Genomic DNA, 27694 nt, shown 5'->3' with positions numbered 1-27694 from the left:
ATCCCATAGTCCAACCCACTTGCTCAAGCACGAGATCCTATATTCCAGGGCTCAACAAACTTTTCGGACCTCAGGGACCACTAAATTCATAATTTTAAGTCCCACAGACCACTAATGTGATCTGCCTAATGACTGGGTGGGTGGGTGTGGCTAGGTGGTCATGTGACTGGGTGGGCATGGCCAACTCGATGTCACTCATGTGGAGGGGCGTCTCGCTGGCCTCTACTCGCCCCTCCCCTCCCTCCCTCCCTCTCTCCCTGGATGATTTAATGAAAATATTGGACCATCATTTGTCTGAAATGGTATGGGGGTCTCCAGCTTAAGCAGGGGGTTGAGTCATGTCCCAGCCAGCTTCTGATAAGCAAGGCCAATGGGGGAGGCAAGACTCGCTTAACGATGGTGTGATTTATTTAACAACTGCAGTGATTCATTCAACAACCACGGAGGATAAAAAGGTTTGTAAGATCGGGCGCGACTCTTTTAGCAACTGCCTTGCTTAGCAATAAAAACCCGCATCCCGATTGTGGTTGTCAACTGAGGACTACATCCATGGTCCATTATTCACGGAGGAAGACCATAAGCCAGCTAGTATGATCCCAGTTCTATACAGCCTCCAGCAAATATAATCAAAGATACACTGCCTTTGAACAAGGATGTTCTACTCTTCGGCTAACTAATCTCTTTTTGGGAGGTGTTTTTTTTTTTTTGTACCACATCTTGAGGCAAGGCATCCTTGCTTTTTCTGCACACGAGATTTGATATAATCATTATATCAAGTTTGCAACCTCAAAATAACTAGTCGTTCTGCAATTGGCTAGAAGGAATTGCCAGCCGACAGAAGGCTCCTTTTTTCGCTTGCCAAGAAAGGTGTGCCTCTTAGTTCGCGGATGAAGATAAAAGCGTGTAACAGCTGAACTTAATTTTCTCCAAACCTGGCGAGAACCCAGGCCTCCAAATTTCTTTACCCTCCACAGCCATTTTTTTTACAGTTCGCAACTTAAAACAGCCCCAGATAAAGCCTGCATTTAATCATAAGTCGGTTACATTTTCCTCCCTCTTTTTTTTTGCAAAATAATAAAAGCCTCGACATTTGCATTTAAATTATATGCAACGTCCCCTCTCAAATACAAAATCTGTGTGTGCCTTCCCTGAGCCAAGAACTGTATGGCAACATTTGGGGGGAGAAAGGATGTGATTTGGAGAATGAATGCTCCCATCCGCATATTAGCGCAAATGAGGTTTGGTTGGATGTAAATAAATAAATAAATTACAACCCGAATAAAAAAAATCCGCCCCTGTCTATAATGGTGAGCCAAAACTGAGCACTTTGCTGTTTTGTCTGGACCGACGAGGGCTTTTAAAAGGTTTTTTGAAAACAAAACGAAAACAAAACCTTTCCATTTTGACCAGAGGTGATGGAAAATGCGTGTGCTCCATTTTTATGCCATGGGAGTGGGGGGGGGGGGGAACAGAGCCATCTGTCTCTGTCTGGGTAGCCGCCCGTTGTTTTTTTTAAAAAAGGCTTCCTTTTCGACATATCACAGCGACACGGTGGCTCAGCGGCTAAGACACTGAGCTTGTCGATCAGAAAGGTCGACAGTTAGGCGGTTTGAATCCCTAGCTCTACGTAATGGAGTGAGCTCCTGTGACTTGTCACAGCTTCTGCCAACCTAGCAGTTCAAAAGCAGGTAAAAAATGCAAGTAGAAAAATAGGGACCACCTTTGGTGGGAAGGGAAGAGCGTTCCAGGTGCCTTCGGCATTGAGTCATGCCGGCCACATGACCACGGAGACGTCTTCGGACAGCGCTGGCTCTTCGGCTTTGAAACGGAAATGAGCACCGCCCCCTAGAGTCGGGAATGACTAGCACGTATGTGCGAGGGGAACCTTTAACTTTACCTAACAGCAAAAATGGAAGCACTAACCAACCTAGACATAAGGAGACATTTCCTGACCATGAAAGCAATTAGCCAGTGGAACAGCTTGCCACCAGAACTTGTGTGTTTTCCAGCACTGGAGGTTTTTCAAGAAGAGATTGGGTTGGACTAGAATACCTCCAAGGTCCCTTCCAACTCTTCCAACCGCCCCCTAGAGAGGCAAATGACTAGCAGGCATGTGCGAGGGGAAGTTTTACCTTTTAACCTTTGACATTTTGGTTGTTCCTGGATCTGAGCGCTATGAACGTGTGAACGAGGCCCAGTTCAGTTACCATAGCTGCATAGCTCTGCTGCGTTGAAGAGAGAGAGGGGGGGTCTGGGAAAGTTGGGGTTTTTTTTAATTTAAAAAAAAGACACTCTCTCCGCGATTCGTTCATCCGTTACCTGAATCTCGGCATCAGCAGACCGAACCGCAGACCATGGAGGCCCGCTGTTAGCAAACTCAATCTCTTTAGCAAACAAGTGGGGAAAAGTGATGACTTGAGTGAAATGGCGAGGAACCGATCACAACGGACTGTCATGATGCCAGGAGAGCGGGGGGGGGACAAGGGGGGGCGGACAGGGACCAGGACATACTGCTGACATAGCCAACGCAACAGTTTGCATTAGGAGCGAAGAGGCGGCTTGCGAATTTCAGAAAACGAACACGGCTGAATGTTTTAATAACTAAGCTTTCCGATTGGGTTTGAAAAGATTCAATCCATCTCCTTACTTCATGCCTACGGAAAGTCTCCATCCAGGTCACAGTTGTCCCAAAGGTGGCTTTTTTTCAAGAGGCCACTGGACTTTCTGGTTTTTCTTTGAAGGCGTTTCGCTCCTTAGTTCTAGGTTACATCTCTCCTTGCTTAATTTCCGTCCGTTGCTTCTGGTTCTACCTTCATGTGCTTCGGGAAACCGCTCGACCCCCTCCTCCTCTCTGGGGCAGCCCCTCAAATATTTGAAGATTGCTATCATGTCTCCCCTGTCCTTATCTTCACTAGACTAGACCTACCCAGTTCCTGCAACCTTTCTTCGTATGCTTTGGCCTCGATTCCCCTCATCCTCTTTGTTGCTCTTCTCTGCACTCTTTCTAGAGTCTCCACATCTTTTTAACATCGTGGTGGCCAAAACTGAATGCCGTATTCCGAGTGTGTCCCTTCTGAAAAGCAAAATCAATGGAGAAACCAAGTCCACCTAACTACCATCTTACTTACTAAAAACCGCAGTGATCCACTTAACAACTCTGGCAAGAAAGATCGTGGGGTGTGGGGAACTCACTGAACCAAACCGCAAACGTTTTTGGCTCAATTGTGGTTGGTAAGTCGAGGATTTACCCATACGGGGTCTCCTGCCTGAGCGGGGGGTTGGACTAGAAGACCTCCAAAGTCCCTTCCAACTCTGTCATTCTGTTATTCTGGCCGATGACGTGATCCAGCCAATCAGAAACCCGAGAGCCATCGGACGATGCCTCCATTCGGCATAATGAGATTGATTGATTTCCCCCGAATGATCTCATGAAGCCAACTAAGGTGAATGCTTCTCGGAGCCAAGACATCTGTTTCTATTTGTCATGCTGCGTCTCCCAGGGACACAGTTTCCCTTTCATGCAAGGGCCTGTAAACCCTAACCCAAAACCCCGGCTCCATTTTTCAGACAGGCCAACCTAGCGAAGGGAGACGCGCGAGTACGCCTACGGAGAAAACACAAGTAAACCGACAGCAAAAACATCATCATCACTACCTCTGCCCCAATTTGTTGTTGTTAGCTGTGAAGTCGTGTCCGATCCATCACAACCCCATGGACAACGTTCCTCCAGGCCTTCCTGTCCTCTACCACCCTCTTGAGTCCATTCAAGCTCACGCCGACTGCTTCGGGCACTCCATCCAGCCCCCTCCTTCTCTGCCATCCCTTTCTTCTTCTTTTGCCCTCCATCGTTCCCAGCATGAGGCTCTTCTCCAGGGAGTCCTTCTTCCTTCTCATCAGGTGGCCAAAGTCTTTGAGTTTCCTCTTCAGGATCCGGCCTTCTAAAGTGCAGCCAGGGTGGATCTCCTCTAGGACTGACCGGTTGGATGGCCTTGCAGTCCAAGGGACTCAATGCAGGAGTCTCCTCCAGCACCAGAGTTCAACGGCCTCCATCTTGGGCGCTCAGCCTTCCTTATGGTCTGCCCCACTTAAAAAGGAAAGGTTCCCCTCGCACATATGTGCTAATCATTCCCAACTCTAGGGGGCAGTGCTCATCTCCGTTTCAAAGCTGAAGAGCCAGCGCTGTCCGAAGTCGTCTCTGTGTTCATGCGTGACTCAACGCCAAAGGCACACAGAACACTGTTCCCTTCCCACCAAAGGTGGTTCCTATTTTTCTACTTGCATTTTTTAACGTGCTTTCGAACTGCTGGGAGAAGTAATGGGAGCTCACTCCGTTCCGTGGCGCTAGGGATTCAAACCGCCAAACTGCCGACCTTTCTGATCGACAAGCTCAGCCTCGGCAATAAATCCAATGGAGAGTCCTTGCATGCTCTCTGGCCTTCCTGCACCCCAAACTGCATTCTTGCCCCCACCCCCTTGCTAATCTCTAACCCTGCCCAAGGATACTCCCTCTCAAGTCCTTTTGTAGCCACTGTGATGTTCAATTGCCCGGCAGCCAAATATGCCCTATTCTGCAAATGCCAATGGGTGGATTATTTGCCTATCCTGCTGATGCTAATGAGATTTGCCAGATAGCTGAGTGGCTGCTTTTAAAGCCCGTGATTTCGCAGAGAGCTTTTTTTTCCTTCTCTCCACCCTTTTGTCCGGTACCCTTCAATGCTGCAGGCAAAAATGCCATGTCAGAGATCACTGCAGTGCCCAGGGAGGCTGTGAACAGTCTTGTAGGGAGGATTTGGGGGTGGGGGTGTCTTATCTCCCCCGCCCCTGTTCTGTATGAGGACTGATGCTTCTTCCTCCCTCCAACGTACTTGATTGGGGAAGATATGCAAAACCACTTCCACGGGAGCAGGACATCATATAACTGTTGGCTTCCTCTCGTTCGAAAACAAATACCCTTGTAAAGGTAAAACGGTTCCCCTCACACATATGTTCTAGTCGTTCCTGACTCTAGGGGGCGGTGCTCCTCTCTGTTTCAAAGCCGAAGAACCAGCGCTGTCCGAAGACGTCTCTGTGGTCATGTGGTGTAGGTATGCTGGCCTTGTTGTATTCAGGTTTTTCCCCGTGTATATATAATTTTGTTCTTCTCAGGAAATGGGAAGAGACTAAATGCAACCATGAACAAGCAAAATTCAGTGAGGGATCAATATTTAGGGCCTAAAATGCTCTTAATGCAACGCTCAACAATTCCAGTTACTCAGTATAATACGGTTGACTCACTGCCACTTCCTGTATGCTCGCCAAGGTTGTTGCTCCTGATGGGGGCTCATTGCTAAAAGCAGGAATGGGAGGGGGGTTGCCCCCTTTTGTCTTCACATCTCCCTTATTTGTCCCCGGGTGCAAAAAAGTGACTGCTCAAATCTTGCCAGGGCCAGAAAATGGCTGTGTTACCTGAGAGACTCCAGATCTCTATTTAATTTACCAACATGGCAGCCATGGATTCCAATTTGCTTTGAAAGAGATATTGTTCCTGCAGGATTTCCCCCCTCAAGGAAAAGGGCCAAAGGATGCTTCATGGCTTGGAACAGATATCCGAATCGAATTGCTGACCAGCTCAGCAGCAGCACCTGGCAACCTTGGGTAGGTGCCAGCAGGCCTGGCATTTGCAGAGGTAGTTTGCAGAGGTAAGCAGATTATACCTGGGGCTGTACTCTTCCAGGAAATCAAAAGAGGGCAGCAGCGGGTAAAGAATTGTCGTGCTTTGCTGCCACCTAGTGGCTGTCTGTGTATTTGCAGCTCAGATAGATGTTACTCCTAAAGGTAAAGGTTTCCCTCGCACATATGTGCTAGTCGTTCCCGACTCTAGGGAGTGGTGCTCATCTCAGTTTCAAAGCCAAAACTGTCCGAAGGCGTCTCCGTACTCATGTGGCTGGCATGACTAAACGCCGAAGGCACACGCATTTTTACATGCATTCGAACTGCTAGGTTGTCAGAAGCTGGGACAAATGATAGGAGCTCACTCCGTTATGTGGCGCTAGGGATTCGAACCACTGAACTGCAGACCTTTCTGATCAACAAGCCCTGCATTTCTCATTTGCAACCAGATGTTGTTGGAAACCAAGATGCCCAATTATGTTGCACACATGGACTGTGCGCGCAAAGCAGCTAAGGCCATGTTATAACATCCGTTGTCGTCAGTTAAAATAGGGTTTTTCACCTAACCTGCTAAGAATATCCCACTTCCTTCACATGAAAAAAAAAAATTTACAATTCAGCTGTAACTTCTAGAAAGGCTCTGGGGATGAACACACCGAGGTTTTCAAAGGTCTCCAGCTGCACTTTTCTGTCTGAACCAGAAATGAAGAAAACCTGTCTGTCATCTTTAATCAGGCTGGCCAAAAATCAGCCGGAATCTGATTTCAACTGTCCATACAGTTCAGATCTGCCATCCAATTTTAATACAGACTTCGTGTGTGAGAGAGAAATCAGCCAAATTCAAATATTCAGACGGCATTGATTTTGGTTGGAGCTTCTAAATAATTGTGTGTGGGGGGGGGAAGGTTTATTCAACTTCCAAAGAGACCTAAATTGCCCCCGTCAATATGGAGAATGTTGACGCTTTAAATCAGGGGTCCTCAAACTTTTTAAACAGGGGGCCACTTCACGGTCCTTCAGACTGTTGGGGTTTGTGTGTGTCAGACTGCTGGGTGGGCGTGGCTAATTGGTCATGTGACCACTCCGTTATGCGGCGCTAGGGATTCGAGCCGCCGAACTGCCAACCTTTCTGGTTGACAAGCTCAGCCTTGTTGGGTTAAACTTTTAGTTACATTGGCTCTGATTACCCAGTTGGGTTGAATTCCAACCCAAGGCTCGGTCAATGATGGCCCACATAGATGGAGGCCTTCAGAGGTTGGTAGGTGAGGAAGGAAGGCATGGAGGCAGATCGATAAATCGATAAATGGTGTTTCAGATCTCTTCCTCTCTCTCTTGGAAAGTCCACGAATCAATCACAGCAGTTCGCTTCCCTTTTATCGATCTTCCAGCATTTGATATGATTCACAGATAGACTGTTTCCAGAGCCCGAAATCAATGTTAGCCAAGTGATCCATTTTGAGCAAGGAATGGAGAACATTAAACAAAGGAAGATCTTCCGTCATCGTATTGGAAGAATGGAAAACCAGTTTAGGGACAGAATATCAAGGAGGTTTCTATAGAGATTCTCCGTTCTCCAGACCATGATTGTCCCAAAGGTGCTTTTTCAAGAGGCAACTGGACTTTGTGGGGTTTTTTTTCTTTGAAGACGTTTTGCTTCTCATCCAAGAAGCTTCTTCAGCTCTGACTGGATGGTGGGGAATCGAAGGATTTATACTCCTTGCAGATAGCTGGTCATTTGCATCCTTTTAGAGAGTTGTTGAGGCCACTTGGCCCTCTCTCAAGAGAGTGGGAGAGATACAACATTGTCTATCGCCAGTTTACAATACAGTCCATTGAGCAGTTCCAAGAAGTCTCAACACCCATTTGCACCACTCAGGTGACTCTAAGGATACAGATAAACCTCCAAGTGGCCTCAACGACTCTCTAAAAAAGAATGCAAATGACCAGCAAGGAATATAAACCCTTCCCTTCTCCACCATCCAGTCAGAGGTGAAGAGGCTTCGTGGATGAGAAGTGAAACATCTTCAAAGAAAAACCACAAAGTCCAGTTGCCTCTTGAAAAAGCACCTTTAGCACAATATCAAGGAGAAAATCTGCATTACTCTGTGGTTGCTAGAAGTTGATCCGATTTGATGGAACATAATCCATTTTTGAAGAATCAATGACGTTGAAGCCAAAACTGGGTGACCATTAGTCAAGGGATGACGTAGCTGCACTGTGGATCTTGCCCAGAGCATGCATGGATCGACACAGTGGGACTAGATGCCACCAAAGATATCAACTCTACAATCTCAGGATTTCATTAGGCTCCGCTCCATATTTCCATCATATCTTCCTGAGATGCCTCCACAACAGTGTTTCTCAATCTCGGCTACGTGAAGATGGGTTGATGTCAATTCTCAGAAGCTACCTGAGGAATTGTGGGAGTTGAAGTCCACCCATCTTCAAGGTTGAGAGACGCTGTCCACCCAACTTTGAGCTGAGAGACACTTGTTCTGACCGAGGCTTCCCAAGAGCATGAAGCCAACTCCTTGTTGTCCCGACAAAAAACCCTTTTGTTAATTGACTGTGAATTCTGCTCCTTCACATCCAGCAAAGTCTTTCAAGGGAGGATTTATGGTCACAGACCTTCTCTGGCTTGGAGAGCTGCCAGGCCAATCTCTGCAAAACTTGGCCAGGAGTCTCAGAGAATCACGAACCAATGAAGTGAACTAATGGTCTCCTGCAAACTCCACTCCCCTTTTATTTCCTCTGGGAGGGGCCATTCATTGTTCACCTCTGGCCTTCCTCCCAAGTCTACCCCTGTTCTTTAGTTCTTCCCTTCATCTGGCAACTCTCCACATGCGCACACTGGGAACAGACTCCAGCTGTTAACTGCCTCACTGATGTCTGACTCCGAAGGCAGCTGATAACTGTCAGACGGCCCTGGCCCCCTCTCTGCCTCCAACACAGAGCCCTCCTCAGAGCCTTCCCCAAACTCCAGGACTGGCCCATCTTCCTCCCCAATCTCCTCAGTGTCTGAATCTTCTGCCAGCTCCGCTGGCCGCTGGCTGACCACACCAACACTATCCACCCATCTTTAATATTAGATGTTGAGGAACATCTAATATTCAAGGCTGGAGCACAGGATCAACAACAATCTTATCTCCAGGAAGTCTAGAAACTAGAAGAAGTGAGACACCAGAATAGAAGCAAGATGTCTCCGGAAGGTGACCCTGTGGGAGCCAGCTCAGAGGAAGGAACAATTTGACTCTTCCTTCTTCTGTGACCTCATCACAGCCTTCTGCTGCAACTTCGGAAACCTGACTTAATTGAGGCACTCACTGTACTGGCTTAATGGATAAGACAGATGGATCCAGAGAGAGGGGTGGGGGAGAAGGAACATGAGAGAGAGAAATGGGGTTGGGAGGAAAGATCGGAAGGCCGATAATGCGGCGGCCAGAGTTAAACGGATCTTCCTAAAGCACCACCTGCCTACTTAATCCAAGCACATCCATCTAACTGTTGCCAGGGATGAGTCAAGCGCATGTAAGGGGGAGAGCATTTATCATAAATATATTCCTTAAACATGAAAACAGTATAGCGCCACATCAGTTATTTTTCAAGAGAACCATCCACAATCCATGCCTAGGGTGTCAAGTCCAAAGATGACACAGTGAGATCCAAATGAGTCCAGTTCCTTGTCCGCTTATAGCTAATAGACTCAATCTTGCCGGACTAAAGCTGTAGCCTTCTAACAGTGTGTCTTTCCACCTTGGCAACTTGGGTGGATTTCAACTCCCAGAATTCCCCAGCAAGCATTGGTGATTTGAAGCCAGTGCTAGTCCCCTCTTAGACATGAAAGCCATCTGGGTGACTTTGGAAGAATCACCAGGAGACTGGGAGTTCTAGTCCCCTCTTAGACCTGAAAGCCAGCTGGGTGACTTTGGGCTTATCACCAGGAGACTGTGAATTCTAGTCATGCTTTAGGCATGAAAGTTGGCTGGGTGAATTTGGGAGAATTACCAGGAAACTGGGAGTTCTAGTCCCGTTTTAGGCATGAAATCCGGCTGGGTGACTTTAGGCCAATTGCCAAGGAGTGGTGAATGCTACTCCTGCCTTGGCATGAAGCCAGCTAGGTGACTTTTGGCATGGCTGGCTGCGGAATTCTGGGAGTTGAAGTCCACCCATCTTCAAGTTGCCAAGGTTGAGAAACACTGTTCTATGTAAGAGAACAGATCTATCCTGGGACAGTCTAGGGGGTGGCTAACCTGAACCTCTTCCTCCCTTCCCCCATCCAGGATAGTCCAGTCTCTTCTTATGGGCCCCTACTAACCAATCAATTTCATTGTATACATGATATAAAAAGGTAAAGATAAAGGTTCCCCTCGCACATATGTGCTTCCCGACTCTAGGGGGCGCTGCTCCTCTCCATTTCAAAGCCAAAGAGCCAGCGCTGTTCTAAGATGTCTCCATAGTCATGTGACCGGCATGACTCAATGCCGAAGGCGCACGGAACGCTGTTCCCTTCCCGCCAAAGGTGGTTCCTATTTTTCTACTTGCATTTTTTACCTGCTTTCGAACTGCTAGGTTGGCAGAAGCTGGGACAAGGAACGGGAGCTCACTCCGTTACGCGGCGCTGGGGCACCCAACTGCCGACCCTTCTGATCAACAAGCTCATATAAAGGCTATACTATACTATTCTATACTTGTTCCCAGAAAACCGTGGTGCCACTGCTGACGTTCCCCCCCTCCCCCCCGGCCCCTCTCCATCTGCACATTTCATCACAATGGCAAGCAAGGGCAGTTTTGAACCTGAAAGCACTGTCCTTCCTTCTTCCTCCCTGTCTTTCTGACATCACCCTGTTGCCCAAACTCTGGCTCCTTTAGGACTTCTCACTGTGGGCAGAGCCACATTCCCAGGTGGCCCCTTGGAAAGACGAGACACCCGTCGTTGTTCTTTGCCGAACGGATCCTGCATCGAGCAGAAAGAGAATTAGGGAAGGGACTTGGGGAATATTTTCTCTCTTCTGTAATTCTAGTTTAGAGCAAAGCCAGTGCTCAAACATCCAGCCGGAAGCGGCGTGCCAAAGACGCCAGGCCTCCCGACTCAGTTCAGCTCCGGTAATTCATTGTGTTTGCATGAGCCTCTCTAAAGAAGTGATCTGGCGTGGGTTAAAGGAATCTCTGGAACATTCTACTGTGTGCAAGAACCACGGGGTATGGATGACTTAGTGGCCAATGTCCATCTGTCCAACATTTGCTTGGAAAACAGGTTTAAGACATTTGTCGTAAGAGATTCCCCCTCCTCCCCTTCTCTCTGTTATCCGTTCTCATGCAGTTTGTTGGAAGAAATGTGCTTTTTTAGATGTGAACATTCTCCCTTCTTAAAGGTAAAGGTTCCCCTTGCGCATATGTGCTAGTTCTTCCCGACTCTAGGGGGCGGTGCTCATCTCCGTTTCTAAGCCGAAGAGCCAGCGCTGTCCGAAGACGTCTCCGGGGTCATGTAGTCGGCATGACTCAACACCGAAGGTGCACGGAACGCTGTTCTCTTCCCACCAAAGGTGGTTCCTATTTTTCTACTTGCATTTTTTATGTGCTTTCGAACTGCTAGGTTGGCAGAAGCCGGGGCAAGGAACGGGATCTCACTCCGTTATGCGGCGCTAGGGATTCGAACGGCCGAACTGCCGACCTTTCTGAACGACAAGCGTCTTAGCTGCTGAGCCGCTGCTCCTCCCTTCTTGGAACTTATCACGGGGTGCCTGCGAATCCTCCCAGTTTTTATCCCTCTGTCCTTTTTTTCTAGCAACCTCTGTTCAACTCTTGTGGCCCCGCGCCAGAGAACGCTATGTCTGTTGAATGTTTCCTTCTTCTGCGAGCCTAAGAGTCAGCGGTACAGAAGGAACAAAAAAAAAGGGCACGGCGGGTGCCTAAATTAAACATACGCACTCTCTTATTAATATTTAAATTAATGACATTTCAAGCCCAGGCAGGTAATTCAACCAAGCAATTTCTGGAGGAAGTACTTCTAGCCAATGAGAACGGGGAGGCTGGAATTGCTGTACAGGAGAAAACCAGCCAACCTATGAATTTCATTAACTTCAACCAGGCTTCTCCCAACAAGCACCCAAGGCCCCACTGGCTGGGAATTCTGGGAGGTGAACATTGCTGGTACAAACTGACAACATCCATAGTCCTTAGTCCAGACCTGATAAATGCAAAGATCCTGCCTTTTATCCCCAGAGCTAGGATGGGGCTTTGCTAGCAGCGGTGACTCTTCCATCCCAAGGACCTGCCCATAGATTTCCACTGCTCTCCTCTCCTCTGCCTTCTGCGCATCTGCGCGTCAGGCACTGGACCCAGCTGTTTCTCCTCTTCCTCATCAGCCACCTCCAGACCTGGGGGCTGTTGACTGTCCATCTGCTGACGGATGGCCCAGGCACTGCCTCTGTGTCTCTCTCTGTTTCCCTCTCTCTGACAGCTCCATTCCCCCTCGGAGCTTTCAAATTGCCCTGATGCTGACCCTGATTCCCACACTTCCTCCTCCTCTGATTCAGCTACTGGAGGGGCCGGCCGCCGACAGGCCACAACATCTGGTCATTCTAGGGAGGTCTGTTGGTACAGGCAGTCCTCGACTTACAACCACATTGGATCCCAAAATTTCCATTGCTAAGCAAGACAGTTAAGTGGAGCCTTACCCCATTTTACGACCTTTCATGCCACAGTTAAGGGAATCACTGCCGTTGTTAGAGCAGTAGCACAGTTGTTAAGCGAGTCTGGCTCCCCCCCCCCTGACTTTGCTTGCCAAAAGAAGGCAAAAAGTTATCATGTGACACTCGAATCGTCATAAATGCATGCCAGTTGCCGAGCATCAAGGATTTTGATCACATGGGGATGCCGCAACGGTCGTAAGTGTGGGAAAACGGTCATAATACGGTGTTTTTTAAAAATGCCATTCTATCTTTGGTCACTAAATGAATGCAAGTCAAGGGCTACCTTCCAGTGTACAGGATTAACTTCTGAAAAACCCACCAGATCAGCCTCAGGATAAGTGGGTTGATGTGGTGCTAATGGAAGGTTCTGGAGTCCTCTTGAATGTTCTATTTTCAGAATGGCCAATTTTGTGTATCTTTGGTTCAGGACATCATCAAATTTAACTCTCTCCAAATGTCAGGAGGCAATTGACAGTAATTCAGAAAATACACGCTAGCGCATTAAATGTGCAAGTTTGAGATCAAAGGTTTTGCAAAATGCATACCAGGTGATCAAAAGGAAATAAAATTCCATGTGGGTGGGGAAAATTCAAAACTTGCCATTCCTTCAGTAAAAAGTTATTTTCACGAGAAAGACTGACTCACAAAAGAGGCCATGATTCATGAGAAATAACCTCCTGTGCTGATAAGTTCATTGGAAAATGTAACTTATCTAGCAGTTGCAATACACTTGAGAGCCTCCAGGTAGCAACAAAGAGATACTGGGGGGGGGGGGGGAATCAAATCTTCTGCTGCCATCTAGTGATCAACTAGAGTTTTGCAGGATAGTTATAATGCCGATTCAAGTAGGTAGGCATTGCATTTTTCCCTTAACCTTTCTTGAACCTTACAGAGAAACAGGGCACCAGGCTCAAGGTAATCCATTAGTTAGGACAATATATCAAACTTGGTTCCCGAATTAATCCATCTTTCGAGGTCATGCCATATATTGAAGCAGAAACTACTGTATTTTTCGGAGTATAAGACACACCTTTTTCCCTCCTAAAAGAGGGTGAAAATTTGGGTGTGTCTTATACACTGAATGTAGCCCCACCCACCCACTTCCCCCCACTCTTTGGCCTCTGCCTCCCAGAAATTTACCTCCTTGCGGCAAAGGGGGAAAATGGGGTTTGTGGAGGCGGCAATAGGCTGTGGCATTCCCTGCAGCCTGAAACAGCTGATCATCGGGAGGCTGAAACTGAAAGTGAAACAGGCTGTTTGCTGCAAGGAGGCAAATTGCTGGGAGGCAGAGGAAGATTTTTTTCTTCTAATCAGGCTAAACTGAAACAGGCTGTTTGCTGTTTGCTGCAAGGAGGTACGTCAATAACTATAAATGCCTATCGAATGTTCAAATGATTAGACTTATTTTTTAAAGACTGCTTTATTATTGTTCTAGACAATTTAACAAAATGAAGAAGCTTTTTTTAAAATAAAGGTTTGATCTGAAGAGGCCCAGTGCTATTGTATCTTCTTTTAAATAGCAGAGAATAACGTATACTTCCAGAAAGCCACATCAATTTTAACAGCATCTGTACAAATATAGTCTGAAATGTAACACCACAAACAGTGTATAGAGTCTGTATTATTTGCTGTTTGCTGCAAGGAGGCAAATTGCTGGGAGGCAGAGGCAGATTTCCCCCCCCCCCTTTGTTTTCCTCCCACAAAGCTAGGCACGTCTTATACTTCGGAGCATCTTATACTCCGAAAAATACGGTAATTGAAGAGATTGGGCCTGGCCAACATGCCAAACTGCAAAACCAAGATTAAAAGCAAACAACCCTTTGTATATTTGCACAAATGCATCTGATTAAGGGTGCGATGTGAACCGAGCATCTCTCTGTGCCAAGAAGTTTTCTTTTTCTCACACGCACACACCTAAGTAGTATTCACAGGCGTTGCTCCCTCAGGTGCTGCTCAGACCCATTAATCCTGAGAGTGAAAATTACAGCCTGTTTAGAAGGCTGTGGTACTTCATCAATAGACACCAAGGCTGTCCAAAGTCTATCCATGCAAACGTCAGACAAAGGGACTCAAGAATGGTTGGGGGAAGTCAACGAACAGAGACCAAATAATCATCCAGCAACCTGAAACCAAGACCTTCTAAAGAGGACCCAACCTTGGGGCAACTGAAGTGCCCTTGCCACCTTCTTCCTTGCGAGGGAGATCTTTTTAGGAGTACAGTAGTCCATTACTGAGAAGAAGGTCCATTTTGTGCTTGGACAACACTCTGTAAGGTTGGGAGAGTTAGGATGAGAAGATCTGGTGAGGGTCCCAGGATGGTCTCCTCCCCCAGGACTCCTGGAAGGAACGAAAGCACCCTTTTCTCCTCTGCTTCCAAATCTCAAGAAGCAAGTCGTCCCTCAAGACCTTGCCCTTGTGAGAAGCTCTCCAGGAAATTGTGAGATTGCAAAGTCATCGTGCCATGTTCTCCAACTGGAAGCGAATCGTACTCACACGTAAGGAAGTGGGATGTCAAACGTTTGCTCTGAAGTTAAGGTGGAGGATGGTCCAAGTTCCCAACCAGGGGACGTGGCCATGCCAAGGAATCAGCTACCATGGAATTTGAGAGGAGTCACCAATATTTAGATGGTGGTTGAAAATAGAAGAGATCTTGCAGGGGGTAATTTGGTTCACAGGATGTTGGCCTCAACCAGTGGGGTTCTTATGGGTTGTTAGACTCCATGAAACCTCCAGGTTCAAAGGCAGTCCACCCCTGAATCTGAAGATTGGGGAGTAAGCAAGAGTGTGGAGCTAAGAGTTGGGACCAAGCCATCTCCCAGGGCTTGCCAGAGACCGCAAGATGAACTACTGGTCTTTGATACCAATCTAACAGAGAAATCCTTTCCAATTCTCCACTGCTAAGAAACATTTGCTAAGCCCAGCCCATGTTTGATTAGTAATTCAATGCCAAGAGTTTTTATTTTAATAAGGGAAGGCCCAACCCATGACCCTAGACTTAGAGTTCAATGCTCCAGCGATGGTCCCTTCGGAGGAAGCCAACTTCTGAACTCAGTTGCCCCAAAAGTCTCATTCATCACAAAGCCAAAATGTTTCCTTACACCTCCCTCTCTCTCTCTCTCCTATCCCTTCAAGCTTGGCCTTCCCGTTTGACAGCAGCCGTGATGTTTTGGCTTCCATATACTGCAAATATATAAAATTCTCTCCCCCTTCCGGTTCTTACGCAACACCGCCGAGTCCACGCAACAGCAAAAACAGACCACGCATTCCGGATTCCAGCACCGTGGTGGAGAACATTTCTGAAAGCAGCAAGCTTAACTTCTCCCTAACTTAGGGTGAGTAAAACCCAAGCAGGGCTACTTATGGGACAGGCAGACTGCAAAAAAAAAAAAAAAAAAGCATGCGCTTTTATTTATTCTTGCAAAAATAAAAAAAATAAAAATACAAAACCCACGCCTTTCTATTCTCAACAGCCTTGAAGAATGCAATGATTTGAATGTCACTGCAAGCCAGAATTATAATAATAATAATATTATTATTATTTTAAGGACAGGGCAAAAGCACCAGACACAGGGCCTCCCCTCTCCTTGGGGAGGGGACGCGCGAAGGCATCCAACCGCCCGCCGCTTGGGCAAACAAAAGCCGTTTCAGGAAAATGTGCTGCTGTGGCATCCGCCAACCCCTCTCGCGCCTTGGCAGGGGACAGGAATGGCAGTGCCCTCCCGGCTGCCTTCTCGTCTTGGCAGGCGGGCAGGTTGCCGCAGCCGTCGCTCCGTTTCCTCCTGCCTGCCAGCCAGCCGGCCTGTTGATGTTCCTTCCGAAGGGCAGCAGCCGCCCCCACCACCACCACCGCCACAATCCACCCACGGCTCCTCCCTTCCCCCCCACCCCACTTAAGGGCTGCTCCCTCCCAAGGTGGCTCTGTTTGCATACATTACAGCTGGCAAAGATTCCTGCAGTCGCCACCGCCTCCTCTTCCTCCCCCCCTCTTCTTCCTCCTCCTTCTGCGCCCCCCCCCCCAGTCAGACACATCAACACGAACCAGCCCAGTTGCTATCCTGGGCGGGGGAGGGGGGGTTCTTCCACCAACCCCCACCCTCCCATTGCAAGCAAGCAACAGCGAACCCCCCCCCCCCCCCGCTTCCTCGCGTTTCTCCCGTCTCTGCCAGCGGCTTCCTTTCCAAGGGCTGCTCCCTAATTTTAAATGCAGGACGCCCCTTTGGAAATCCCCCCACCCACTTTTTTTTTTGGCTTGCTGCTCTCCTGAAAGCGAAGCCCGGGTAAATCTTTGAGGGGGTCCCTTAGAGAGGGGAGGGGGCTCGGTGGGGTAGGGGGAGGGTAGGAGCTCTGCTCTGGCCGGGAGAGAGAGAGAGAGAGACTTGGGGTGCCATGCGAGGAAGTCTGTTCGCTTGGATTGGCTTTGGAGTCCGGTGGGAGCCCCGTCTCTCTCTCTCTCTCTCTCCCGGCCCCTTTCCCTCTTTTCCCCGGTCCTCGCGCGCGGAGCCCTTCCGTGCAAAACATCCCACCCTCGCCGCGGCCAGGAAACCCCCCTAAGACGGCCGAGGCTTCCTTGCAACGGCGGAGAGAAATAATAATAATAATAATAAATCATCGCCAGCCTCCCCTTCTCCCTCCGGCGACCGGCGGGGCACTGCCCCTTCCCACCACCCCACAGAGACGGCTCTCCCTCCTCCAACCTCATTCCCACGCATCCATCGCTTCCCCTTCCACGCACCCATCCCCCTCCCCTTCCCCGACCCCTCTCCCCAGCCGAGGCGTGGACTCACGGTCGTGCGAGAGGTTTCCACGGCTGGCGGCGATCAACCCCGAGCTGACCAGTAGCCACAGAGGCAGCATCGTGGGCAGGGGGAGCCGGGGGGAGGCCGTCGTTCCGGGGGGAGGAGGGGAGGAAAGAAGGAAAGGAGGAAGGAAGGAAAGGAGGAGGAGAAGGAGGAGGAGAGGGGCGATCCGATGCCTTCCCCTCCTCGCGGGCGGCTGGCAAACTTCGCCCTTGCCCCCTCCCCGCCGGCGGGGGGAAAAGAGAGGAGGGGGGAGAGAGAAAAAGCAGGGCTCGACCTCTGCCCCCGACCCCTCCGCCCCGGCTCGAGCCTCCGAAGCGGGACCGCAGTGGCGCGCAGCGTGCCGGCCAGGAGGATGCTGCCGAAGCGGTCCAGCAGAAAAGCCGAGGATGCTGCAGTGACTGGGATTAAATAGAGCACCCGGGAGAGACCATTTGGCCGCCGAGGAGAGGGGAGGACGGAAAGGGAGAGGAGGAGGAGGAGGAGGAGGAAGAGAAAGAGAGGGGGGGCTTTGCATCACCCCACCCTCTTCCATGCAAATCGGGGAGGGTCCTTTCGGGACAGGTGAGGCGCGGGCGGAGGCGGACAGGTGGGCGATGCCTGGGCCAGGTGGGATGCCCCGTTTGGGAGACCCACCCAAACCTGCGGGTGGGGAGGGGAGAAAGGGGGAGAGAGTGGGGAAGCTCCCACTCGCCTCCCCCTCTGAGCGGAGACTTGGTGCGGTCCAGATGGCTGGTTCCCCCCACCCTTTCTCTCCCCCCCCCCAGGGAGGAGGAAGCTACGGCCAATATATTGGATATATAAGATTGGAGCTCATGCCGTGGCTGGACATTGGGGGGAAGCAACAGAAGGGAAAGGGGCACTGGGAGGGGTGTATTGCCAAGCAGAACAAAGCTAGGGATGATTATCATAATGCAAGCATCTAAGGCGGGGGGGGGGGATGATGGGTAAGAGGGTCCCTAGTGTGAGATGGGTCTGGAGCGTGGAATTCCCCCTTGGTCCACTGGGATGCTTTAGCCAGTTGTCATCCCACCCAACGCGTGGATGGGAGGGTCAAGATGACAGCCACACCTACGAGATCGAAGTCCCACCTGTTTTAAAACCAAAGACAGGTGGGACAAGACTCACCTGTTCAGAGTTTCCCTCTCGGGGTTCTGTCTACGCTGAAAGGGGCAGAGTGGGAATTTAGCTTCCTTTAGAAAGGAAGTCCGCGACTTACCCCTGGAATGGAGACCACTATGAGTTGGGATGGCCGTAAAGGGGATCGCCGCATGGCCGCATTCCAATGCTATCACTTTTTTTGGGGGGTGTTACAGCGGTCGTTAAGCAAGTCCATTGTTGGCCATGGGGCGAATCGGACGTAAATGCTGCTTTCTGGCGAAATGGACATAAATAGGGGTTCGTTGCCGAGGGCCAACAATGGCAGTCACGTGACCATGGGGTGATCCCAGATGCTGGAATTTTGAATCTGGGTTCTACGTCCTATTTTTTGGGGGGTGGGGTGTCATAACATCAGTCAGCCACTAAGCAACTAGTACTAAGTCAAGGACTACCTGTATGTAGTGTTGTCAGTGGGCTTGAGGCTAATTTGGTGGGAATCTCACTTAGTTTTAGGTCCTTGGGGACAAACCTAGGGCTGAGAGATGAGATAGGCCCAAAATCAGGATTTCCCCCGACTGATCTGTCAATGGGGTAGGGTCTCCTGCTTGGGCGGGGGGTTGGACTAGATGACCTACAAGGTCCCTTCCAACTCTGTTATGATCAAGGCCTGATTGTTGGCTTGTCCCAGCCCAAGTCTTCCCCTTAACCACACCCCTTTGCAAGCTTACCAGAAGTGAGTGATATCAGGACTAAAGGTAAAGGTTCCCCTCGCACATATGTGCTAACTGTTCCCGACTCTAGGGGTCGGTGCTCATCTCCGTTTCAAAGCCGAAGAGCCAGCACTGTCTGAAGACGTCTCCGTGGTCATGTGGCCGGCATGACTCAATGTCGAAGGCACACGGAACACAGTTCCCTTCCCACCAAAGGTGGCCCCTATTTTTCTACTTGCATTTTTTACGTGCTTTCGAGCTGCTAGGCTGGCAGAAGCTGGGACAAGTCACGGGAGCTCACTCCGTTACGTGGTGCTAGGGATTTGAACTGCCGACCTTTCTGATCGACAAGCTCAACATCTTAGCCACCGAGCCACCGCGTCCCTGTTATCAGAGCTATTTCTCCCCAAAAGCCTTCTTGAACAGGTTGGCACTAACTTTCCAGAGGAAAATTCATAATAAACAACAGAAGCAAAGCATCCTCACCCCATGCAAGGAATGAGAAAATAGGGGGTGGGTGGTGGTGGTGGTGGGAGCTGGACCACACCCTCTTCAAACCTTTATGCTAAGTCTCAGGCCGCCTGCAGGGGGCACCAGAGTTTAAACAGGTTTCAGAATGTTATTAACTACCTGTATAGACCAGGACAAAAGTCTGGAAGGAGTTGGAGGTCCCTTAAACCAAAGATGGTTTACAATTAAAGCGACAGTCGATTAATAATATCCAGTGCAGCTAAAGTCATCCATGTGGGATGTAGAAGAGGCAGGGGGAAATGGAAATGCTAGTATACAGCTATACATACATACATACATGATGATAGATAGATAGATAGATAGATAGATAGATAGATAGATAGATAGATAGATAGATAGATGATAGATAGATAGATAGATAGATAGATAGATGATAGATAGATAGATAGATAGATAGATAGATAGATAGATAGATAGATAGATAGATAGATAGATGATAGATACATACATACATATATACATACATACATACAGATGGGAAAGGAATGGAGGGAGTGACAGATTTTATTTTCCTGGGCTCCAAGATCACCGCAGATGGGGACTGCAACCAAGGAATTAAAAGAGGCTTGCTCCTGGGGAGGAAAGCGATGGCAAATCTAGACAGCATCCTAAAAAGCAGAAAGATCACCCTGCCAACACAAGTGCGTCTAGTCAAGGCTCTGGTTTCCCCAGTTGCAATGGATGGCTGTGAAGGTGGGACTATAAGGAAGGCCAAGCGCCAAAGAATGGAGGCCTTTGAACTCTGGTGCTGGAGAAGAAGACTCCTGCAGTGAGTCCCTTGGACTGCAAGGCCATCCAACCGGTCAGTCCTAGAGGAGATCAACCCTGACTGCTCTTTAGAAGGCCGGATCCTGAAGAGGAAACTCAAATCCTTTGGCCACCTAAGGAGAAGGAAGGATTCCCTGGAGAAGAGCCTCATGCTGGGAACGATGGAGGGCAAAAGAAGAAGAAGGGGACAGCAGAGAAGGAGGAGGCTGGATGGAGTCACCGAAGCAGTCAGCCTGAGCTTGAATGGACTCCAGAGGATGGTAGAGGGCAGGAAGGCCTGGAGGAACGTTGTCCATGGGGTTGCGTTGGGTGGGACATGACTTTGCAACTAACAACATGTATACAGCTATGAAACAAGCCAAATGTGATCTCTGCTTATGGAAATGAGCAGACTCACAAGCCCAAATGTGTCTTTTTTTTTTAAAGGATCTAATCTAATTATCTCATCCATCATCTAATTCAATTAGATGTATTTCTTTTAAACAATTCTGGCTTGGAGAATTCTGGGAGATGAAGTCTACCCTTTTATTAAAGTTGCCAAGGTTGAGAAACACTGATTTAAGATGGGATTCTGGCCAGATTGAATTGAAAAAGCAGTAAAAAAAATGAAATGGATTAGGTGAATGTGCTTTTACCCAAAAAATAAAATAAAATGCATCCTTGCTCTGGAGTCGATTGTCCCCCTCCTACCCTCCTGCTCCTTTTTGGCTTCTCAAACTCCCTTCTAAGCATTAAATGAGGAGACAAGCAAACAAGAGACACTTATTTTTAATAAAATAGATTATAACAACAAGGAGCCAGGAAGGGGGTTCATTTAACTCCTGCAAGATGGGTGTACAAGATAGATTGTAGGAAGAGAGAACTGCACTTGTCTATAGTGCTGTACCCCAAAATCAGGAGGAATCTGGTAACAATTTTTCCAACGAATGATGTTTGGAGAAAGGCATGTGGATTTGTGAGCTGCAGCTCACTGTTTTTAATAAAAAAAGTTGTTAGCTGAAAAATTTGCAGTCCAGATTCCCTCTGATGTTTTTGGTACCTTTTAGAGAAAATTTTGGATGAACTTTGGAGAAGGGAGGGGACGAAAGGAAAATGGAAAGGGAGGGAGAAGGCAGGAAGGGAGGGAGGGAGGGAAAATGGAAAGGAATCAGAAAGGAAAATGGAAAGGGAGGAAGAAGGAAGGAAGGAAGAATGAATGGAAGAGAATCAGAAAGGAAAATGGAAGGAGAGGGAGAAGGAAGGAAGAATGAATGGAAGGGAAGGGAGTAACAAAGGAAAATGGAAAGAGAAGGAAAAGCCAGGAAGGAAGGAAGGAGGGAAGGAAAAATGGAAGGGAAGGGAATAAGAAAGGAAAATGGAAAGAAAGGGATAAGGAAGGAAGGAAAGGAAGAATGAATGAATGGAAGGGAATAAGAAAGGAAAATGGAAAGGGAAGGAGAAGGGGAAAAAAGAAAGGAAGGAAGGAAAGGAAGAATGAATGAATGGAAGGGAATAAGGAAGGAAAATGGAAAGAAAGGGACAAGAAGGAAGGAAAGGAAGGAAGGATGAATGAATGAATGAATGGAAGGGAAGGGACTAAGAAAGGAAAATGGGAAGGGAAGGGGAAGGAAGGAAGGAAGGAAAACAAAAGAAGGGGAGCAGTGTCCATTCCAATCTCTTGATCTTAGGCTCAATGGGAAATGATGACTGGAAATCCAATGGCTTTTCTACCAACCTCCTGGGCAAGGCTGGTACTGCCTCTCCTTCTTCCTCCCCTCTTTCCTTGCAGAGCTCTCCTCCTCCCATCCCTTATGCCAATAGCTGGCTTGGCAATTATCAGGACAGCTAAGAGCCATTGATCAGCCTTCCTTGTGGATTAGCTGGATGGATCCCTTTGTTACACAAGGAGAGAAGACCAATCCGGCTTGTTCGATACCACCATGATCTCTAACAATCATTGCAGCCCCCAAATCTAACTTGCCATTTCTTCCGCTGAAAAAGCAGCTTCGTTTTTTTCTGCTTTATTCTCGTCGTATTTGAGAATTTCCTTCGCATTTCTTTCCTCTCATCTCCCTCTTTAACCTGCTTTATGGCAAAGGTAAGGGACATGGTGGGCTCAGTGGCTAAGACACTGAGCTTGTCGATCATAAAGGTCAGTAGTTGGGCGGTTCGAATCCCTAGCGCTGCGTAACGGAGTGAGCTCCCGTGACTTGTCCCAGCTTCTGCCAACCTAGCTGTTCGAAAGCAGATAAAAAATGCAAGGAGAAAAAGAGGGACCATCTTTGGTGGGAAGGGAACAGCGCTCCGTGCTCCTCTGGCGTTGAGTCATGCCGGCTACATGACCCCGGAGATGTCTTCGGACAGCGCTGGCTCTTCGGCTTTAAAAGGGAGATGAGCACCGCCCCCTAGAGTCGGGAACAACTAGCACATATGTGCGAGAGGAACCTTTACCTTATGGCAAAGGGTGCAACTGCTAATCTTATTTTATCTATATCATCTGTCTGTCTGTCTGTCTGTCTATCTAGCCATCTATCTACATTTTCCCATCTCTCTAAACAATGTTTTTTTTCAAATTTGTGGACTTCAACTCCCAGAATACCCCAGCCACATGCCTGGCTGAGTAATTATGGTTGTCAAAGTCCGCAAACCTTAAAAAATAGCCAAGCCTTGCTCTAAAAACCGTTCTGGCTGCAAAATTCCCAACCTCCCCGTCTGAAACAAGCTTCACAAGATCCTCTCCCACCCGTTGAACTACAATTCCCAGCATCCCTCTCTGCTGTCCGAGCTGCTGGGAGTTGTAGTTTTTTGGTCGTTTCTGGTGCCCCTCCGCTCTGAAAGCTTGCATCATTTTTAAGAAATCAGAATTTCCTTTTGCTGACCCAGGGGGATTTATTTGAAAAGCCTCTGTCTGTTTTGAGAATAAGTCTCTAAGTCTCCCGTGTCTAATTTTCCACGGCAATTTCTCACCCCTAACTTTAATTTTTTTTTCTTCTCCTTCCCCGCAAGTGCTTTCTGAATGTTGTTTTTGCTTTCCTGAAAAGGCCACGGGGAATGAGGGATTCTCACTCCTCCCGAGAGTTCGGCGATGCCTATTTTAAATTCAGGCTGCCAGTCTCGAAAGCAGCAGGGAAGGAAAGGAAGGAAGAATGGCACTCTCTCTATTCATTAGTCACCCAGGATGCTCTCGTTGCAATAAACTTCTGAATTCCACCTTAAAGCGTTGGCATCTTTGGAAGGAGTGGCAGGCAAAGACGGAACAATAATACACAGCGGGTACCCCCACTGCTTGCATATGCGCTACACACTGGTGTGTAGCCGCCTGCCAAAGATGCAGAGATGCTCTCCTCCAGGCCATCCCCAGGTGACAGAAAGGCAAATGGGTACTACAGATCCGTGGCAGAGGAGGTTGGGGAAGACATTAAAAGATCAAGGGCCTGTGGCCAACAGACTGGTGACAATGGCATTTGCTTTTTAGGTGTACTTCGAAAACCTTCGCCTCCTTGGGCCCCTAAAGGTAAAGGTTCCTCTTACACATCTCTACTAGTCGTTCGCAATTAGATCCTTGGTCAATTCATCTTGATCAATTCATCCCTTCCGTTCCTAGATTAAGGAATTTGACTACATGAATTGATAAGTAATTTTCTAGGCAGGGAATGGCTTTAACAAAAAAATAATAATTCCCAGCCTCCAGCAGCAGTGAAGTTGCGAACATACCAGCCAATATATCCATGTATTGATATCTTTCACTTCTAATATTCTGTATGTGAAGCACTAGTACTCACTGTGTAAATATAAAATACCACTCACTCATCATGAAATCTCCAGGACTGTAAAGCCTACAAACTTGAAGTTTGGCACCTATGTTCCTCTTGGCTTCTAAGTGCCCGCTAAGAAAGTACTTTTCGGAATGACCATCAGATCATTAGTATTTCTTATACAGTAATTAACACACTCTGATGCTAAGGAGTTCTACTCCCCTTCCCCACCTAAAAAGAATTCTGTTCCAACTGCCATTTGTCTTACATTCTTAACACGCTCTGATGCTAAGGAGTTAGACATTCTACTACCCCTCCCCACCTGAAAAGAACTCTGTTCCAACTGCCAGTTGTCTCACATTCTGTCACCTTAGTTCAAACTGGCAGACATTCCACTCTTTCACTCGGGAGAGGTCTGGGGCACCTTACAGTATTAAACGCCGGTACTTCACCAAAATGTCTACGCCTTCCACCTATGGAACTGCTTCCGGACTCAAGGCGGCGGGAGCAGAATTCCCTTATGTGTTTCAATCATGGACCACCACTGAGCCAACGGATTGTGAATCGAATTTCTCCTGCATAGCCCGATCACGTCATTTTGTCGCGAAGCATAACGGGTATCCAGCTAGTATCTTCATAAACGATTTAGTTGAGGGAGTAGAAGGGGAACTTACCAAATTTGCAGAAGATACTAAACTGGCAGGAATAGCCAACATCCTAGATGATAGGCTCAAGATCCAGATGGATCTTGACAAATTTGGAATTCCACCATGCCATTTTGGCTGGGGCCTGTTCCTCTGAACAGCCCATTTTCTGGAAGGCAAATTTATCTCCCTGGATACTTCCCCCCCCCTCTCTCAAACAGCTTCCTTGCAAATAATTAGGATATTAGAAACAGCTTGTTTTGCTAAAGAGCTATTGCCTAAAGATTTTTTTTTTTAAAAAGTAAGAGTTATTTTTACAAGAGGCGGGATGCGTCTGGCGCTTGATGGGCACCAAAGCAAGTGTCTTAGATTACACTGGGAGTTTCCAGGCGCCATCTTGTTCATATCTGAGGAGTGGTGCGGTGGCCTGGAGGTGGAGCTCTTGGCTCACAATCAGGAGGCTGTGAGTTCAATCCTAGGTAGAGGCAGATATTTCTCTCTCTGGGCACAATGAGAATAAATCTGCTGCACAAAACTCCGCACTGGCAACAGGATGGGCATCCGGCCACTAAAGCACTTTGCCAGCTCCATTCAGTTGCCCACACTCCACCTCGCAAGGGATTATTTGGTCATTAAAAGAAGATTATCTTGTATGAACAACCTAACACAGGTTGATCTGTAATGTCCAAAAATGTATAAATGTATACATCATACAGGAGGTATTGTACATTACACATGTTTACAACCTTACAATCATTTGTTTAGTGACTGAAGTTACAACAGCGCTGAAGAAAGTGACTTATGAGTAGTCCTCGCACTTGTGACCGTTGCAGCCGATGATGCCAAGTGAATGAACCCAGATTGATGCACTAACAATGGCGTCTTGGTTTAGTTGCTAGAGGTACTGATTTTTATACCGCTGGTCCTCGAATTATGACAATTGAGCCCCAAATTTGTGTTGCTGTGAGACATTTGTTAAGTGAGTTTTGCCCCATTTTACGACCATTCTTGCCCCAGTTGTTAAGTGAACCACTGCACTTAAGTTAGTAACATGGTCGTTAAGTGAATCTGGCTTCCCCATCGCTGGCCAGAAGGTCGCAAAAGGGTATCACGTGACCCCAGGACACTGAGACCATCCTAAATATAAGTCCATTGTCAAGAGTCGCAATTTTGATCATGTGACCATGGGGATGCTGCAACAGTGACAAGTGTGAAAAAATGGCCTTTTCCCCATGCCGTTGTAATTTTGAACGGTCACTGAATGAACTGTCATAAGTCGAGGACTGCCTGTAGTTGGAAAGGGAGGAAAATATAAATTTTCCCCAGATTCAGTTCTGTTAGATGACTTTGCCTGTTGGTGGTGCTTTCCCCATGTCTACTTGGAGAATAAGTAAAGGTAAAAAGGTTCCCCTCGTACATCTGTGCTAGTCGTTCCCGACTCTAGGGGGCGCTGCTCATCTCTGTTTCAAAGCCGAAGAGCCAGGGCTGTCCGAAGACGTCTCCGTGGTCATGCGGCCAGCATGACTCAACGCCGAAGGCGCACGGAACGCTGTTCCCTTCCCACCAAAGGTGGCTCCTATTTTTCCTCTTGCATTTGTTGCGTGCTTTCGAACTGCTAGGTTGGCAGACGCTGGGACAAGGAACGGGAGCTTACTCTGTTACACGGCGCTAGGGATTTGAACTGCCAAACCGCCGACCTTTCTGATCGACAAGCTCAGCGTCTTAGCCCCTGAGCCACTTGGAGAATAAACCCGGTTAAACTCCGGAGGGACCTCCTTTTGAGTCGACATGTGAAAAGATCAACCTGTCAGAGATCGGCTGGACTGACCAAATTAAGCCCGTCCTTAATTCATTAAAAAACGTGGATCCGATTCAATTTTGACAGCTCATCTGAATTTGTGGCATTCCCTCCCCCCCCCTTTTTTAAAAAAAGCCTGGTTTTGATGCAAGCTCCTTGTTACGAAAAATAAAAAAAGGGAAAATATTGCGTTTGGCAAGGTCTGTCTTAGAGAAGACATAAGGGACAGCTCGTCTTTCTGCTCATCCCGTTGGTAAACAACGAGACATTAGAAAAAATTAAAGGGTTTTCCTTGCCAGGATTCATCGGATCAGAAGTTAAACCTCCTTATCAGGGATATATATTGACTCCGCAGCTTGTTTTTCTGATTGTTCATTTTTTCCCATGTTTTGCGGGTGAGTCGGTTTCATTCCTCCCGTAAGAGGACAGAGCCAAAAGGGCAGATTTGAAATGTTATTCCGGTTTGTGGCGCAGTCAGCCAGATGTTTAGACTGGGTTTGGCATTTTTTTTATCCACCCGACGAGTCCTTCCCAGGGATTTGGGATCAACAGATGTTGTTGGATGACATTAAAGGTTATTGTTACCGTTCCAAGTCGAGCTGCCTTTTGCTATTGACCAAGGGTTTATTTTTTTTATTTTTATCAATGCAGATTGGTGTTCAAGAGATGCTCCAGGTGTATAAGGATGGCACCAAGGAGCTTGTTGCTATTGGTCCTATCCAGTGGTGGGATTCTAAAATGTTCTCTGCCCAGTTGCTGGGTGGGCGTGGTCTTTTCGCCATCCCCAGGCTCCGGAGGCTTTCCCCGAATTCTCTTCTTCACCTTCTCCCCCTCCTCCTCCTCCTCCTCTTCTTCTTCGCATTCTCTTCCTCCTCCTCCCTCTCCTCCTCCTCTCTCCCTCCCCTCCTCCTCTTCTTCCCCCTCTGCTTGGAGAACTGCCAGACCTCTCAGCCAAATATTTGCTCAATCCCATTCACAGCATCTTCCTTCGCCTAGTGGGATTGGAGCAAAGAAATGTCCCGGCCGGTAGGGGAAAATAGATAGTTATATAAAAATAAATTCCAAGCCTTCTGTTTCTCTCTCTCTCTCCCTCTCCCCATCCCTCTCAGCATCTTGCCTTTTCACAGCATTTAACTTGGCAGATTTCACATCGGGGATCTCTTGGTGACGCGGCGGGAGAAACATATAATAAAATAATCATCGTGTGTTCATTGCCGTATCTCAAATATTGTTGCTTGGAAACTAATGCCACTGTGCTGGATTTTAAAAAA

General features: G+C 48.0%; 1 protein-coding gene across 1 annotated transcript in view; it reads right to left on the bottom strand.

Annotated features, from left to right (window-relative positions):
• The window catches only part of CADM3 (cell adhesion molecule 3), a 77228-nt gene extending 59757 nt beyond the window's left edge, over positions 1-17471 (bottom strand). Inside the window, exon 1 of the mRNA XM_081968239.1 lies at positions 17126-17471. Coding sequence (XP_081824365.1) covers positions 17126-17195 — 70 coding nt within the window. The 5' untranslated portion in view covers positions 17196-17471. The remainder of the gene's footprint in view (positions 1-17125) is intronic.
• Positions 17472-27694: the final 10223 nt, after the last annotated feature.

The sequence above is a fragment of the Natrix helvetica genome, assembly GCF_964273705.1.
Source record: "Natrix helvetica genome assembly, chromosome: 16".
NCBI lineage: Eukaryota > Metazoa > Chordata > Lepidosauria > Squamata > Natricidae > Natrix > Natrix helvetica.
This window is presented reverse-complemented; position numbering and strand designations above follow the sequence as displayed.